General features: G+C 45.2%; 1 protein-coding gene across 1 annotated transcript in view; it reads right to left on the reverse strand.

Moving 5' to 3' along the window:
* Positions 1-1,558: 1,558 nt before the first annotated feature.
* LY86 (lymphocyte antigen 86) overlaps positions 1,559-18,794 on the reverse strand; it is a 61,484-nt gene continuing 44,248 nt past the window's right edge. The window contains exons 4-5 of the mRNA XM_039223623.1: positions 6,606-6,658; positions 1,559-1,934 (exon numbers count right to left, since the gene is read on the reverse strand). Coding sequence (XP_039079554.1) covers positions 1,851-1,934; positions 6,606-6,658 — 137 coding nt within the window. The 3' untranslated portion in view covers positions 1,559-1,850. The remainder of the gene's footprint in view (positions 1,935-6,605; positions 6,659-18,794) is intronic.

Below are 18,794 nucleotides of genomic sequence, written 5' to 3' on the forward strand. Positions count from 1 at the left end.
TATGTTTTAATAGGAGACTCAGATCCAGTAAAAAACTTTCTCAGCTTGCTGGTGAAATTTAAAGCCTGTGATAGGACTCAGAAACACCTTCTTTTCCTCTCAAGTCAATCCTTTAGTGCAGCTGCTGTGTATTCATGTGTGCTCAGTCATGGCTAGGGCCAGCCTCGCACATGGAAACCCCTGTTTAACCCAAACCCAGAGATCTGAACCTCTCGCGTGTGCATGCGCATGCACACGCACGCACGCACACACACACACACACATCTTGTCAATAAATTGTAAGAAGATGACAAAATATAGGAAGGGAAAGGGAACAGATGAATTGCAGAAAAATAAAAAGTGAGCTTGTTCCTACTCGTTGTCCCTGCCTCTGGAAGGCTGTGACTGTTGTCCTGAGCTGTTGGAACGTGTGAGCGCCCAGACTCTCCACATGACCTTTACTGCACGTAAGGATGCTTATGGGAAAGGGAACAGGGGAATGTCTTGCTAGAGGGAATGGTGAAGGATCAGAAATTCGGTTTGCCGTCTGTGCACATGACAGGATCGCCCCTGTGTGTGTGGGTTCAGAGATTTGCTCTCCCGCCGGGCATAACCACAGTATGACTTTTCTCCCACGCATTTATGGGTGTAGGTGAGGACACTGCTGTAATTTTGTTACTCCATAACCCAAAAAACCTCAGATGCTGGTTTTAAAGTTTTAATTCACCAAGCATTTACAGCCTGCTATTCTGGGTAGTTTAATTAGGTACAGATGGTAATTAATAGCAATGAACATTTTTAAACTGTAGTTTTCCTGTCTTAATCTCTAACATAGTGGCATTTGTATGGATATCAAAGACCTGCAAAATGGAGCCAGTCACTCGATGCCAATAGGAACGAGAGGGCCAGATGCTGGGCTTAGGGGCCCTGGAAAGGTTGGGGTAAGGAGGAGGGGATGGGATGGTGTCAGAGCTGTGGAGCCCAGTGTGCATTTCTGTACATCCTGGGACAGAAAAAGACAGGGCTGCCGAAACGGCTTTAATAGCGGACAGCAACCTGCTCATTTACGGAGGGCGTTGAAGGACGTGTTTCTGTATGTGAATGAATGTTCACTGATGGACATGACTTTTTAATATTTCAGGGGACTGCACAATTAACGAGGTGGGGACCCTCCCTGGAGTATCCTAAATGCTGAGCACGGGGCCTGGTACTTAAGTGTTCAGTAGCTACTCATGGAGAATGAATGAATGCATTACTGAGAGCCATGGTGTGCTGAGGCCAGTGATAACCAGGCTTTGGGAATGAAGATAAAATGAGGTTCAGTCAGGCAGGCCTTTGATGTCACTCTTTGTAGGGTTTCATCTGTTTCTCAGGCCTCATGGCCAAAGGGCCTGGGACTTTCCCAGAAGAAGGAGGAGAAGGGGTACATTTTCCCCAAATCATCTTTCCAGCCAGGCTGCCAGCCTCCTGAATCTCAGAACTAGTTATGCTGTGCTAGCACCTGGCACCCTGTGTGGAGGAAATTACATTGTAACTAAAATATGGGCTACGATCCTTTGAACAGACCATGAGGAAAGACTGTGGGCCAGCTTTCTTTATTCTGGGTGACTGAGGAGGTCCTCCTGAGGAGCTGAGAAGCAGGAGAGCCTGGCCGTTGGAAGGAGGGTGGGCCCACAGGCCGGTGGCTACCAGGAGGAACCTTAGAAGCACGGACACCTGTGGAGTCTGGGGACGTCTGGCGCCGGGGCTAAAATCTGCACCTACACCTCCGGTGAGCTTCTCTGTGGTTGACTGGTGTTTCTTCCAGAGCAGGTTCAGTCTGGGAGGCTTGCAGTTCCCACGAGACAGAGCGTGCTCCACGTTTCAGCTGCTCAGGAGCAAATGACGGTAGCATTGGCGCAGGCCACGGTGGCACGGTTTTCATTATATAGTTCCAGCAAGACCTGGTATTCTCCCTGGAAGGAACACAGGGAAAGATGAGGTGTGTGACCCCCAGAGCAATCAAGCATTCGACAGGTAGTCCTCAAGCACCTTCTATGTTCTTCTATGCAGGCAGTGTTTTAGACTGGGGATGAGGTAGAACCAGGTAGACCACACTCATGTGGTGGAGCTTATGGGCCTCATCGGGACAGACAATGCACGAGATACTTCGCTGTGCATACATTGCACATGCTGATGCTACAGAGAGAATGCAGGCGAGGAAGGGGAAGGGCAGCTGGGTCGGGCACGGCCAGGTGGGGCTGGGCTGGTGCTGGTTGGCAGGTTTAAGTAGGTACTGCTGCAAAGGCGACGTTTGGGCCAAGACTTGAAGTAGATGGAGAGCTGCTTTGAGGGCTGGGCCCCACATTCGAGACACAGTGAGAAGACCCATGGGGCTGTAGGGAGACAGAACCACCGGAAGTAGGGAAAGGACAGGAGTCGGGGATGGCCTCGCAGGCCATGATTGAGGAGACACTGGCTTCCACTCTGAAAGGGATACAGGTCATGAGAGCATTTTCCCCAGAGAAGTGGCCCGACCACATGTGCATGTTAAGAGGACCCAAAGAGACTGAGGGGCAGAGAGCATAAGCAGTTAGGACCAGAGAGGAGACCCTCGGCCCTGTAGCAGATGGGTCAGGTGAGGACAGAGATTGGATTCTGCATAGATTTTGAAAGAAGAGTCAATATGATGTACTGAGGGAACCCATGTGGGTGGCAGAGAAGGAAAGAAGCTGAGGGTGACGCCGCAGATTCTGGCCTGAGCAATTGGAAGATCCAGGGAAGACAGAGAAGACCTCCCAGGGAACAAGATTCACCTACACAAAACAAAACACTCTATCAGAAAGAGTACTGCCATGTCTTAGGGTTCCTTTCTGTCAACCACATTCCACAGAGGACTCTCTTTGTCTGTGGTTAGCGCCTGGGCTGTATGTGGAATCACAGAAAAACCCACGTGTTTGCTCAGTGGCCAAGCTCGCCCACCCCAGCCCCCAGAGGCCACACGGTGGTGGCAGGTCTGCAGACTCCCTGTCTAGAGAAGAGACACTCTGGGTGGCTGGACTTAGTGGTAAGCAGGGCGAAGGGCCCAAGAGGGGAGGATCTCAAGAGATTCCTGGCACATCTTTGAAGTGCCTGTCACCCAGAGAAGGAAAGGGGGGTTAATCTGTAGAAGCCAGAGGGAAGCAAGAAATCAGACCACTGGATGGAGTTTGCATGAGAGGTAGTTTTTGTTCGAAAAGATCAACTTTTGGGACACCTGGGTGGTTTATTCAGTTAAGCATCTGACTTCGGCTCAGGTTCATGAGTTTCAGCCCCATGTTAGGCTGTCAGAGCAGAGCCCGCTTCAGATCCCCTCGTCTCCTTCTCTCTCTGCCCTTCGCCAACGTGTGCTTGCGCGCATGTGCACGCTGTCTCAAAAATCAACATTAAAACAATTAAAAAGAAAAGAACAACTTTCTAGCAATGAGCAGAGGTCCAGGAGCTAGCGGGTTTCCCAACAAAGAAAACTGCATTCGGCAGAGCCAGGTTGTGCTCTGGATGGTGGCTGAGAGGAGGCGGCTGCTTAGAGCAGCCTTTAGCGCACCGTTCAGCTGAGGATCCTGCGACAGCGTGGCTCCAAGTTCTGGTCACCCAGACTGGAGCAGCTGTGATTGTAGAAGCAGTTTAGGAATTTAGCCAAAGCAGTATAAAAGTTAGAAAATTAATTCTGAGCAAAGAGCATTTCAAACCTGCGCCTGTTTGTGCCACCATCATCACCATCATTACCGTCCACTTTTCTTTTAGAGTCCCTGTGCCTTCAGGCACACACCCTACAAAATTATTGAAAACCAAATGAATTTCTCATTGCTTTTTAAGTCTAAGAAAAGATGTAGTATTTGCAGGAAGGTTCTAGGTGATGAAGTACATGCTTACATTACATACATACCTGCATACCTCCAGGATATGCATGCTCTGGTCTAGGAGGTAAGAGTATTTAGGCAACCATGCTCATCCTCAGGCAGGTGAGGGGACATGCTATGAGGACAGGAGGGGCAGGGTAGGGACAAGGGACAGAGAGCCGCAGCCTCTGTACTGTTGAGGAGAGCACTGAATTTGTGAGTCAGGAATTCATAGTTATTTCCTTGGCATTTATGCAGATTAGTACCCACAAGTGCCTACAAGTTGTTGTCCACTCACTTTGGAACCCCAAAGGGCTACATTCTAATTCGGAAAACAGCAGTTCTGGAGAAGATGTGGGGTTCCAGGCAGGACCTCAGTCTGGGCCAAGGGACTGGCTAGGATGAAAAGCAAATAGTACCAAGACCCTGCAGATTGACTGCTGAGTGGAAAAGTTTTCAGCCAGGCAGGGATAGAATTAGCACAGAGGCCCGTCTCTGGGGGATTTGGCGGGAGGAGGGGATTTGGGGCAGGTCTTTTAAAACCAGAAAGCTTCACATGTCTCTGTCCCATATTAGGAAGCAAAGTCTCTGAGCCTTGCTGGCTGGCTGGCTGCCAAGGAAGCCTGGGCTGGCTGCAGCTGGTCCCCCCCCCCCCCCCCCCCCCCCCCCCACCAGCGTGGGAGCTCACGTTGAGATTAAGGCCTCCAGCTGCCTCTGCTGCATACGTGACAGGTTGCATGCATCCCACTTGGGTAATGGCTCCTGTCGATTCTGGCCAGGTGTCAGTAGGCTGGGGCATGGTCAGGGCTGGCGAGGCTTCTGCTTCCTACGCCCCAAAGAAGGAGAAGAGGTGGGAGGACCAGTGAAAGGGGACCGGTAGATGCTGAAACAACCATGCCCACGGCCAGGACACCTGAGCCTGGCTGTGCCCTCACATCTGGTGACAAGGCTGAGCAGCATTACTGGTGTAGGAATGCAGATCCCATGCTCACCCAAGTGTCCTAGGGGAATGCAATAAAGCTTTTTTATATCTCTGCCAGATTTTCTTTCAAAGGGATTCTGTGCCTTTAGGAAGTTGTATCCCCCTCCTCTAGTTCATAGCAACTCCCGAGGGGAGCTGCTTTTTTAAAGGTCAATAATGCAGGGCACCTGGGTGGCTCATGCAATTAAGCACTCCACTCTTGATTTCAGCTCAGGCCATGATCTCATGGTTCATGAGTTCAAGCCTTGCATCAGGCTCTGTGCTGACAGCATGGAGCCCTGCTTGGGATTCTCTCTCTCCCTGTCTCCCTGACCCTCTCCTGGTCATGCTCTCCGTCTCAAAATAAATAAGTAAATGGAAATAAAATAAAGTTAAAAAGCCAATAATGCCAGATGAAAATCAACTGTTTGCAAATTTTAAGTCAGTCTCCAGGTGGAGGGGGAGGGAGGGGTTCAGAAGGAAAACAGGGATGAAAAAAGAATTCAAGTAGCAAAGACTTAAAAAAAATTTTTTTAATGTTTTATTTATTTCTGAAAGAAAGAGAGACAGTGTGAGCAGGGGAGGGTCAGAGAGAGAGGGAGACACAGACTCTGGAGCAGGCTCCAGGCTCTGAGCTAGCTGTCAGCACAGAGCCCAATGCGGGGCTCGAACCCACAAACCGTGAGATCATGACCTCAGCCAAAGTCAGATGCTTAACCGACTGAGCCACCCAGATGCCCCATCAAGTAGCAAAGACTTAAAGAAAAAACTAGTTGGGAAAATTTCAGTCCTACATCCTAGAAGCGAAGAGTTTGTAAGACTCTAATATTTCACTGAAAGGCCAGCAGAGAAAACTCTGGAGAACCCTGGAGGGGAAGGTAAAGCTGCAAACTTCCCATCTGTGGGAGCAACAGCTAGAGAATGTTCTAGAGACAGTGTGGCTTGCACCTTAGGAACCCAGAGGCTGGGACAGAAAGGAAGCACATGCAAGAGAAATGAAAATTTAAACAGATTCTTTACGTAGAAGGAGACCCTTTCTCAGAGTCATAGATGGGTTTTAGGTTCTGGAAAGCTGAGAGGTTAAAGTTGAAACAAACAAACAAAAAGAAAGTTATTACATCCTTGTGATTTTTTTTATGATGTGTCATCAGGTTCTCTCAGGAGTAGCATAATGAAAATGTACTGTTTATGTCAGAGCTGCTAGGATTCAGCCATTTATGAAGGTTACATTATTTTGCAGAAAGGAATTCATGGAAAACTGGACTCTTATGTGAGCCCCGCCAGTGAATGCTCAGGGCAGGGGCATTTTATTCACATGGTGACCTTCCATGAGTAATAGTGTAAGGTTGGTACCTGGGGCCTTCATGCTTGTGTGGGGTGGGGAGGAGGGGGGCTTTAGCCTTCACGCGCGCGTGTGTGTGTGTGTGTGTGTGTGTGTGTGTGTTCCTCTCTCTGAACAGCCAGTCTCACTGACAGCTCATTCCCCAGCATCTCTGACCCATTCAGTACCTGCAGATGCCAGCCATCCTGTAGGGCAGGACTCAGGCCTCCCTCTCTGTAGTAGCCGTCTGCCCAGGGAATCCCCAAGGGTCCAACGGACATAACATGTTAAATATCAAAATGACAAAACCAGCATGTTAAGCATTTATAAGTACCCACCATGAGGTATCAGCTTTACTGAAGAAGGGTTTTCTTGGTGGGGGCCAGTGGAAAATGTTTAAACTATTTAATTCCCTCCTCCTCCTCCTCGAGAAGCTGTTCGATACAATAATGAAGTAACAGAATAGAGCAGAAAACCAAAACCTTACCTCCAGAATTTCAAGTCCAGGATTATTGATGGGGCCAGCATAATAAATCTGCTCTGAAACATATACAAAACAGACACAGTGTTACTCAATTATATTAAACAAAAATGATTTGCTCCTATTATCTGTGCTTGCTGTTCAGTAGGGATCTAGGATTGGGAAAGAAGCTCTCTGTCCACACAGTTGCTCATATTATAAGGAGGACACTGACAGCATATAAATAACTAAATAAGGGAGTGTTTGGGTTGTTGAGAGAGCTAGAAGAAGACATGCAGGTGGTGTAAGAGAGGCAGATGGTGTGATGGTTAAGAAGCCAGGCTGAAGTTGGGCTGCGTGGGGTTAAATCCTGAGACCACCTGTGATAACTATTTCATCTTGGACAGTCATTACCTCTTTGGGCTCAGTTTCCTTGTTTTCAGAGTAGGTATAATGATGACAAACAGTGTCCACCTCCCTGAACTCGAAGAATCAAAGGTTTAATTATGTAAAACACTAATGCCAATGTCTGGAAAGCACTTAATAAATAATTTGCTAAAATAACAAACTAGGAGACAGCATGTTTGGTTGGATGGCTGGTCATCTCTAAGGAGATGATATTTGAGATACACCCTGGGGGAAAGGAATGAGGCAACATTTAGTAGCTCTGGTGCAACAGTGGAGAATGGTAGGTGGTTGTATAGTTTTACTGGGCAAGAATGATAAGGTGAGAAAGTCAAGAGTGTTGGGAATAGATTAGAGAAAGGTTATAATAACAGATCATGGAATCTAAGGAAGGTAAGGAGGAAAATGGAGATGGGGGTGGGGGTTGATAGTAGAAACAGTGGTTGAGTTGGTTGACTAGGGTTTCCATCATGGCTCTCAAGGTCCTAGAATGGGTGATCTGGAAGGACATGGTGAAGGCAGACAGCAGAAGTCTTGACAATGAGATTTCAGCAGTGGTGCATTTTCTGATGACAACACACAACGTTGACTTGGGTGTCGGTGATTGAGGTGGAATGATGGAAATGGTAGTTAGAAAATGGCAGTGGAGGTCAATCAGCTGAAATATTATGATGGTGGATGGGATGTGACTGGCTCCTCTGTGACTCCCCAGACCCATGCACTTAGTACATTATAAGTGAGAGCACAGGCTCTGGGGTCAGATTGTCTGTGTTAGGCTTGAATTTTGTCTTTTCTTATTACTAATTGGGCAAGTCACCTAATTTTTCTGGGCCTCAGTTTCCTCATCAGGAAACAGGGGAAAGGTTATAATCATATTCACCTCACAAAGTTGTTGTGAACATCAGATGAGTTAATACTAGTAAAACTCTTTCCACAGCACCTGGCACATGGGGAGCAGCCATTGTTTTCCATTAATATATTCACTCACCAATCCACTCTACAAGGCATCCACCCAATACAGGCCAGGCACTGTGCCAGGTGCTCGATACAACAGGAGACAAGAATATTATGTGAATCATTTCAGTCATTGGCCACCCAGAATTGTAATCATTTGTTTATAGGATGTTTTCTTCAGTAGCCTGTGCCGCCGCCTTCTTTTTTTTTAATGTTTTATTTATTTTTGAGAGAGAGAGAGCGTGAGCAGGGGAGGGTCAGAGAGAGAGGGAGACACAGAATCCAAAGCACTCTCCAGGCTCTGAGCTAGCTGTCAGCACAGAGCCCGACGCGGGGCTCGAGCCCACGAGCCATGAGATCATGACCTGAGCCGAAGTCAGACACTTAACCAACTGAGCCACCCAGGCTCCCCAGTAGATAGTACCTTCTTGTTTGCATAGCTCCCAGTACACCACAGAGTCTAACACACAGCAGGGTGCGATATAGCATTGTTGTAGAGGTTGTTGAATGAGCAGCTCTAGAGCCAGGTCATGGGTTTGTCAACCAACTTCATTCTTGCCCCTGCTAGTGTAATCCTCTCCCTGCTGGAAAGCTCTGGACCTGGGCTATGTTTACAAGAGAGACTGGATTAGGGAATGAACCATTAGAGCAGCCAATACGGTGGTGAAGATGGAGGGATAGTGGAGGAGAATGGAGTTGAATAAAATACCTATTGGTTTATTGATGGCATTATGTATTTTTTAAATAAATATTTTTAAAATTTACTTATTTATTTGAGAGAGAGGGAAGGAGTAATCTGTGGGGAAGGTGGGAGAGAAAGGGGAACAGAGGGCCTGAAGCGGGCTCTGTGCTGACAGCAGAGAGCCCCACTTGGGGTTTGAACTCATGAACCATGAGATCATGACAGGAGCAGAAGTCAGACGCTTAACTGACTGAGCCACCCAAGCATCCCATATTGATGGCATTAGATATTCAGGTCTTTTAATGGCACAGTGACTTTCTGTCTCACATAGCTCCTGGTGCTTAACCACTGCTCAGTAAATATTTGGAGACAGATCAAAATCTCTATGAAACGAGGTTTTGGGCCAAGGGTTTTGGCTGGTGTGTGAGCAGCTGCCCACATAGAATAATATCAGGGGCGTGAGGGTAACCCTTTTTGAAAAAGGTCTCTCCAGGTAATCTGAACCTGAACGCCTACCAGGAGGCCCATTCTTTGCGTAGACTTTGACTTCTGTTAAATGCTCATGCCCAACAACATATCCATCCTTCCTTTCTTTTGTCAATTTCTGGTACCTTGCAAGGAGAACACACAAATATGGTGGATGCCAGATGGACAGCCTTCCTATTTCATGGTACTAAATGAAGTGATTCATTTATTTTTGAAAGGAAATATATATTTGGTTGTGGATATAAGCAAAAGTTTAATTGGAAACTACTTCTCTATATAAGGTGGTTTTGGAAATATAGATATTGAAGTTCTGGATCTTATCCTTGAGAATCGTCTAGTGCAACTGGGGAAGACACAATGATTAGCTACACTGAAAGTTAACTGTGTGAGGAGTGAGCAGTATATGTGGGTGGTGTATCTCACAAGTGCAGAGAGCTCAGAGGGGGCAGCCTGGGATTTGACTGTAGTACTGACATGCTGTACAACCTGAGGCATACCATTCATGTTAGAATCTATGTGAGCGGTGCCCCCTGGGGTTGTGCAGTACAATGGCCCAACTACCAGTACACTGTTTCTTTTTTGGAAATTCTCTCTTTCTCAGTGGATATTCTCTGACCCAAGCCAGGATAATCTGAGCAGAAGGACAAAGAGACCCAGAACCAATCTGTTCTGGCAAGAGATGGTTTATTTCAGCTCACCGGTATTTAGAGCTGTTCACTTTCTGCCTGGGGTTGCAACCATCTTACTGCCACCCACAACTCAAGAACTGTGAGTGCTGTGGGTATGAACCAGTCAAAATCACTCATGCTGGCCATCAAGGTATGGGAATGCAGTGCAGCTCAAGAGCAGAGGCCAAGAATGGAGAGTGAGTGCACCTGTTCGTGTCTGGTCTGGTTGCATTCCCCTGGACACATTTTATTACTTCTTTATGCTTCTACTGATAGTTCTAAGGTGGCATAGTGCAAATGACCTTGTGCATAAACCAAATGAACTTGGAAGCAGACAGACCTGGGTTCAGTACCCAGCTCTCCAATTCCCCAGCTGAATGTCCACCTTAGAACTCAATTTCTGCATTTGCAAGATAGAAATGGGACTGTCTTTCCTGCAGGGCATTGAGAGGACCAGAGAACTTGTATGTAAACTTACGAGAAGAGTGGGGTCCCCAGTAAGGGCAGAACCACTAGTTATTATTATTATTGCTATTGTTATTGTTATTAGTTGTATTACTATTCACTAGATGTGAAAGAGGATAATGTAATGAAAACTCACTTGGACACTGAGGAACACGCCAGGCCTAGGTTTTGGAACTTTCTGGCAGAGCCAGCAACCAGTAAATTCTGTGGGTGCCTTTTATTCTAAAAGATGCATGAGGACAGCTCTTTGAAGGACAACATTAGAATGACATCTAACATTCTATTATGATCATTTAATGCTCCAAGATTTGCAAATTTGTGTTTCAAATAAAGGGGTTCTCTCCCGGGCGGAGGGGGTTTTTCATTAAATCTGTCTCTTACACTTTATGGTTTCAGTTGGAGCTTTTTGGGGTCCATGAAGTCCCTGAGCACGGCTGCAGGTAGCTCATGATACTGTCTTCTTTTTTTAACCTAATGAAACAACACCTAAAATTAAATTCTCGCCCCTTCCATTCTCAGATCCTCCCTGATTCTGAGATTCCTTTAATTAACATTCTCACACTCCAGTTCTATAAAAAGAGCCCCAGTATATCTGTATCCACTCCTTCCTTTCCTCCATTTGAAATCTTTATCAGTTTTTAGTGTGCTGTGGATTAAAGAAATCCACCTCCCCGGTTCTGAGCACATGAAGTCATTTCTGCGAATTGGCTTTGTTTTTGACCCAGATCTTTGTGTGGTTGGCACATAGTGTCTTTTTCAGAAAGGAAATTGATTTTTAAATTGTGGAAAGAAAAGATTCCAAACAGTTTTGGATCAGATGGACGTGAGGCTCAGGGCTGCCTCCCACTCTATAGCCTTTTGTCCTCCACGACAGGCGGGGATGCTGGCCTGGAAATGCTCCCTCAAGTTCATCATGGGTTCTGTGGGAGGTGTCCTCCCCATTTCCTAGCCCTCGCTAGTATCTTACTGCAATTGTCTCCAGTCTTCCAAATTTATTACAAAAATGTCATCAATATTTAAGCGTTATTAGGGTGCCCAGCGGTATAAAAATGCTTACAGTTATAATTTATGATAAATCAGTCAATTAGTATATTCCGAAAAAGATTTAAAAAACAATTATTTGTTTACTTGCTCAGCTTTGAACCTTTTCTCACCTGCCAGGCCCAGTTGGGGGAAACTTTGGGGGGTGCTGTGCTGAGCTAGGAGGGCACAGCCCTCACCCTGTCCTCCAGGGAGTGGGGGCACCTCAGGCCCTGGGAAGGCCCCCTTATACAAGGGCTCCTGTGGGCAGTGGTCCCACAGTGAAGAGAATGTTCCAAGCAGACCAAGAGAGAGCAAGCGCATTACTTCATTTTGGTGAGCTCTCTATATAATCTTTCTTCTCCCTGCCTCTGGGCATTTCTTTAAAGAGACTCAAGTCTGGGAGGCGGCAAAGGCCCAGGCACTGCTCCTCATCTCCTCCCTGGTTTTAGCTCTGCCTTTTTCAGTCTCTGACCCTGCAGGGTGTGGAAAGTGTTTCTTGGTCCCACAGGGCACTAGCTAATGAGCTTGCCTGCGTGGGGACCTGGATCAGGGTCCCCTGCCTCTGGGGTGAGTGTGGCTACAGATAGTCCAGATTTTAACAGATGAATTCCAGACAGTGTGGGCAGATAGCTCCAGGCTAGACACGGGCCCAATTCTCTCTCTCTCTCTCTCTCTCTCTCTTTCTATATATATATATTTTATATATATATATATTATATATATATAATATATATATATATTTATTATTATTTGGTGTGTTGTACTTCATCTGCTTCTCCATCTCCTAAGCCATTACTTTCTAGAGCCACTGTAGTTCTCATGTCCCTCCTGAAGGCTGGCCACCAGGTAAGCATGCCTGTATCACTCACAAGTGACCTCAGTCTCTGAGTACAGTTGCACAGGTGGCCAGGGCCGAGGGGGTTGTTGGGAGCAGAAACCTGGCTCCTGCCTTACGGGGGCCAGACTGTGCAGGCTGGGGCTGGGATGGGCCCCACTGCAGATACTTCTGGTGTCCTGGCCACATCCCCTGGCCAGTTTTGAAAACATGGCAGCCTTGATGGCATCAGCCATGCCTCCAACATTGTCCCAGATCAAGAGCTCCTACCTTTCTGTGCCTTCCTGCTGCACAGTGGCCCATGTAGAACAACCAGGGAGTGCAAGCCTTCAACCCACGAGGACTGGAATCTGGAGACGTATTCCATAGCCTCCTGACCTTTAGAGGGGCAATTCTGAGATGCACACTATGGTTTTCTAGTGGGGCCAAGCCCCAGTTCCTACACTGGAAATCAGCTGCCCATTTATCCTTTCCTGGCTTTTCTTCCTCTCTGGCATAACTACTCACCCCTAAGTCCTTGTCTCTGACTTTCAAGGGAGAGCTCAAACTAGGAATGCTTCCTGGCAGAAAGTGAATCTTTTCCTGAGGCCACATATGAGCTAGTCCTAGAAAGCTGGCTGCTGATATATTTGGGTCTGATTCTAATGGTGGAGCCACGCAGCCAAGGAACAAACTGAACACTCTGGAAGCTGTTCTCTGACTGACTTCTATGCCAAAGAGCAGAAGAAGAATGAATGTCCTGGTTGCGCCTGAGAAGGCTCATGCTTTGGAGATGATGGGACTTGAGAGAGAGGGATAAGGATGTAAAGACCTCCCAGGGTGGGTGACCATGAGGGAGCCAGCAAGCTCAGGGAAGAGGGAGCAGAGAAGGAGGGGGAGAGGTGCACAGCTAGCCTCTTGGTTTCTGGTTTCTTCATTCAGTCACATGGACACTTCCTGTCACTGGACAGTGGACCATTGTAATAAACAAAGTGTATTTTATACACTGATTTGAAATTTTGGGATTCCCTGGCATATCACATGACCCTTCTATTGGGAGAATTTTTTCTGTTGCTGCTGGGAGCTCAGTAGTTAGGACATGTTCAATTTTATTTCCAAACATACTTTGAGATGTCCAGCATGTTGTTTGGCCCCTTTAGCCCATTATTGTCACCCTGTCTGAGGCCCCATGAAACTCTGGGCATCACAGTTGTCATTTTTTTTTCAGAATTACAGCTGTACTTTGGAGCTCACAAGTATCTGATTACTACATCTTAGCTTTGCCTATGCTACTTTGATATCTTTCCCTGTTCTTTCAAATGGACTTATGAGAGTTTTGTTTTGGCCTTTTACTACTAGAGAAACTTAGTATTATTTACAACTTGAAAATATTCACTGTGTACTTGCAATGGATCACTTATGAAGTGAGAAGCCTTCCAAGGCTTACTCGTCCACGGTCCCACAACTTACACCTCTCTGGTGATTCAGAGATGTGGCTGTTGTTATCCTTTTTTTTTTTTTTTCCTAATAGAACACTGGCTTCCTTTTAATAATAAATTTTTATAAAAGACTCATTGCCATCTTACCTTCTTCCCCTGCCAGAATGGTTCCAGAAAATAGGTCATGGAATCCACTTCTAGCCAAATAGCTTCTGTTGTGTGTAGGGTCCAATGGCAGGTAGGAGCTTTATGGGGTCTTTGATAAGGTGACAATAATGGTCCAACAAGGCAAGGCTTTTCATAGCAATGATATGATCCCCTAACATAAAAACTCATTATCTCTCCTCAGGTAAATCAGTGACTGTATCATCTGTGAAGTCCTCCAAATTGTTTGACTTTTGTGAGGGTATTTTCATTAAAAACTATAGAATTTGAGTTTTCCTTGGATTATGCACAATTATTTTGCCTTTTAAAAAATATAAAGTGAGGGGTTTTTTTTTAATGCTTATTTATTTTTGAGAGAGAGAGAGAGAGAGAGAGAGCATGTGATTAGGGAAGGGGCAGAGAGAGAGGGAAACAGAGAACCCAAAGTGGGTTCTGTGCTGACAGCAGCGAGCCCAATGCGAGGCTCCAACTTAAAAACCATGAGGTCATAACCTGAGTGGAAGTCAGATGCTCAACAAACTGAGCCACCCAAGCACCCCAATTATTTGGCCTTTTTACATGGTATGCAGAGGTCAGACAAGATGGATTGGTTTTTCATTTAGTAGTTGTACAGGTTAGTAATGCCCACTCCTCAAGATGTCCAGTGTCCTAATCCCCAGAATTTGTATGTTACCTTGCATGGCAAAAGGGACTTTACAGATGCAGTTATGCAGGATTTTGAGATGAGGAGATTAACCTGGATTACCCGGGCAGGTTCAGTGATATCACAAGGGTGGCAAAAAGCCAAGGAATGCCATCCCTCTAGCAGCCTCTAGAAACTGGAAAAGTCAAGGAGATGGATTCTCCCCTAAAGCCTCCAGAAGAAACATAGCCCTACTGACACTTTGATTTTAGACTTCTGACGTCCAGAACTGCAAGGGAATAAATTTGTGTTGTAAATTACTAAATTTGTGGTCATTTGTTACAATAGTAGGAAACTGACACAGTGGTCTTGGATTAAAGAGGAGGCTCCAGGTGATCAACCTGAGAAGGGCCAAGAGTGATGGCTTGTTTGGATTTGGGTCCCCAACAAAGGATCCTTCAGAGCTATGACACCAGCATACCCCAAGATTTCAACAAAAGAGAAGGGGACTTGGGCTTATAGTTTAAGCTAGAGAGTGAAATTTTCAACACAAATTCCATACTCTAATTCAGGATAGACTGCTTAAAAAAATTAGAGCAATGTAGAAACTACTAGATCAGTGATATCTAATGATGTTGTGCAAGAGAGGACGGTTTTATACCTGCATCATCAAATATGGTAGCCTCCAGCTAAATGTGGCTACTGTGACTGATGACCTCAATTTTTAATTTAATTTAAATGTAAATGATTTAAGTAGAGACATGTGACAACTGGCGATCATATTGGATAGCTTTAGGTCAGCACCATCTAATAGAAATTTAACGTGAGCCACATACATAATTCAAAATTTTCTAGTAGCCACATTTGACAAAAAGGAAAAAGAAGCAAATGAAATTAATATAATAATGTATATATATTTTAACTCACATTGTAAATGTATAATTTCAGTATGGAACCAATATAAAAAGTATTAATGAGATATTTAGAATTCTTTTTTCATACTCTTTTTCTTTTGCACAAAGTCTTCAAATTTTAGGGTATATTCTACATTTAAAACACGTCTCACTCCAGGGGGTGTGTTGGTGGCTCAGTCACTTAAGTGTCAGACTTCTGCTCACATCATGATCTCACGGTTCATGGGTTCAAGCCTTGCATCCTGCTCTGTGTTGACAGCTCAGAGCCTGGAGCCTGCTTCAGATTCTTTGTCTCCTTCTCTATCTTACTCTCCCCTGTTCATTCTCTGTCTCTGTCACTCAAAAAAAAAGGTTTAAAAAATTAAAAAAAAAAACACATCTCACTCTGGACTGGCCACACTTCTGGTATTCAATAGCCACATGTGGCTAGTGGCTATGGCACCAAATAATGCCAATATTAAGTCACTGATGAGGAATTGGGGCCAAAAAGATGAAATGATTTGTTTCCAAGTGTATTCCTCCTTTTGGTCTTGGCTGCTCAGCTTCCCTCCAAGAAATATATAACTCTGACGGTCAAAAAGGAAAGAAAGTTTAAGTTTTTGTCCCTACCAACTTATTTCTGAATTCTCATGGATAAATTCTTAATGTAACTCTCAAAATATAGCTTGTGAATTGGTGAGCTGATTGGATTTCCAGAAATGGAAATGAAGAAGATGGTGTTGGGGAGAAAGAGAAGAAATTGAATTGATCTCCAGGAACCTGGGGCAGATGCAGGAAAGAGCAGTGTGATGGGAAATAATGAAATAGACATTACAGAGGGTGGCCTCTTTTAGATTGGGGGTCTCCGGGGTCCACGCACATTGGAACTCTCAGGATGTTTGTTAAAATGCAAATACCAGCACCCTACGGGATCAGAGTTTCTGAGTGGTCCAGGGAGCTGGGAGAAGGCCCTCTTCATTGGCTTCTTAAATGATTATTACATGAAAGTATAGGAATCATTGAGCCAGGTTTATGCAAAATCTACAACAGGCTGAGAATTTGTAAAGGAGTTTGTATTGTCTTAGAAAATAAAAAATGCTTTGGTCCTAGGTCATCAATAGTCTAAATATGCTAGGCTCACCTCAAGTGAAATGTGATGTCAAAGGGAAGTTTCAAAACATTATTGGCTCTTACAAATGGGCTTGAATCTGTGGATAGAGAGAAATCTCCCAGGCCTATGGGATTCCTTAATATCCCATAATAATTAATAGGCCATAGGTTTCCTTTCTTTCCTTTTTTTTTTTTTTTTAAGCAAGAAAACATCCTCTTTTGCTTGGTCTTTGCTGGTACCCTCTCCAGGGTGATCATTGTTTCCACTTCTGTTTTTTGCGAGTAAGAGTGGGAGTTTTCTTCTACTGATGGTTCTGCAGAACCCCCATCAGTCTGCAGTAGTGGTGGCTGCCCAGAAAATCTGCAGCTCCTTGAAAGGTGCAGATGAGAAATAAAACATGAAGAGAAGAAAGGCCGAAGGCTGAGGAGATGATGCTCCAACTGTCCAATTCCATGAGAAATGCAAGTGGGGCTGTGTCCCCAGAGGCACAAAGGGCCCATGGAGACTCGGCTGTCAACCACCAGAGAATACACAGCTCGGTCATGTTCTCGCCACCTCGGAGGAAAAGGGTCTTAAACTTCCAGCCATCAAAAGCTCTACTGCCTCTGCAGGCCTTGTTAAAATGCAGACTTCCACTCTGAGATGGATGACTTCAGGGGTCCAGAGCCCTTGCTTGAGAAAGCCCTAATCAATTGCATGAAGTAACTTCCATTTATCACTTATTCACAGCTTACTGTGTTCCAAACTCCATTCTAAGGGTTTTACGTGTATCACCCCATCTAATCCTTTTAAGAATTCCATGAGGTCTCTCATTTTTTCCTTATTGTACACAAGAACAGAGTGAGGCTCCAACAGATTATATAATTTTCCTGAAGTCATATATACGCAAGTGGCAGTGGTGGTCCAACTCCGTGAGGTTTAGCTTCAAACTATCTAGGCTAGTGGTTCTCAAAGTGTGGTCCCTAGACCAGCATCAGTGGTCTCCCCTGGGGGCTTGTAAGAAATGCAAATGTTGAGCCTCCTCTCTAGATATACTGAATCAAAAATGGGGGTGGGCATGTTCAACAGTCTGTGGGTGACAAGTCCTCCAGGTGATGTGATGTGTGTGTGAGCTTGAGAACCAGTGGCCTGGGCTGAGCACCCCCCACACCGCTCCAAGGTGGCTTTGCAGTGAGATAGGGTAGGCAGGAGTAAATTCCTGGAGAATATCGGGTTTGGTAGCATGCTCTTTCAGTGACAGAATGACAGTAGGGATGGTAATGGCAGGCTCTCCACCTGGTAATTTCCCTGGTGGCCAAGAAGCATCACCCCTCCATGGGTCTATTGATTTATCCAACTGAAGTGGAACCAAGGCACACGAGTTCCCATCTAAGCCACTTTGTCATCTAGAGAAAGAGGGTGAGAAGCTAGGATCATGATAGATTGAGAAGGAAATACAGCAAAGCAGAAAGCCTGAAGCAAGTGGCCTAAAATGGTCCAGAAATCAGGGGTAAGCAAACAGATAGGACAACCTAGTGAAGACATGTTTTAAAACTGAAGCTCTGATAAAGCTGCTTGCTCCCCTTCTCTTAGAACAGAAACAAATATCCATGCTCCTGGGGCTCGCATTCATTAATCCATGTGCAGTGAACCCCAAACACTTGAAAAATGAGGCTCCCAGTGGGGGTGCCTGGTTGTAAGCATGCTTTATAGGGATTGTCAGGACCATCGGCATAGATTAACGGTGGAAACTCTTCAAGGAAGCACTTGCCTGGAACGTGTTTTTACCATCTTCTGCTACAGTAGTGCAAGGCATAAGGCATTTTGCAGAAAGCATTTGTGGGATTTTTTCCAAATCTAGGCAATTTTCAAATTTCCTCCATTTCATAGACCTGTGAAAAGGCACACATAGAAACAGAGGGAGCTAGGGCAATAAAAATCTGTTGGATGGAATCTGAATTGCTGATCTAGATAGAACTGTTCAGACCAAGTTTTGCATCATTGCAGACAGTGAGATTGAGAAGATTCTGTAATTAATATTAATGATGCTCGGAAGATGGCCAGGTACACTCATTCAGCGTAAACCAGGACAGATGACAGACACCCCAACTAACAAAAAGGAAGGAGGGTGGGTAGCCAACTTAAGCATCCCCTATGCTTCTGCCTTTGTCTTATTTGTACATGTAAAATCAGAGAATATTATAGCAAAATCCCTTAGCTGCTGTCAGAGATAATATCTGCCTTCTGGGAAATGTCATGTCAGATTTTATATACAGTTCTCGAGGGACCTACTCTGTGTTTATTGAAATTCATCTAATTACAATGCATTCCCCACTTTTGACAAACACTTAAAGCAGGAATATTCAGATTTACACAAAAGATAAACCAGGGAGCAATTATTTCCTTGACTAAAGGGTTCTTCAGCTCGCAAAAGGTGTCCCTGTAATATTTATTTTAATTACAAGCTTTCCAGATGCATTTAAAATTAAGTCCACAACTACTTTTTTTTT

This window comes from Hyaena hyaena, unplaced genomic scaffold (assembly GCF_003009895.1).
Source record: "Hyaena hyaena isolate Hyena2069 unplaced genomic scaffold, ASM300989v1 scaffold_1397, whole genome shotgun sequence".
Taxonomy (NCBI): Eukaryota; Metazoa; Chordata; class Mammalia; order Carnivora; family Hyaenidae; genus Hyaena; species Hyaena hyaena.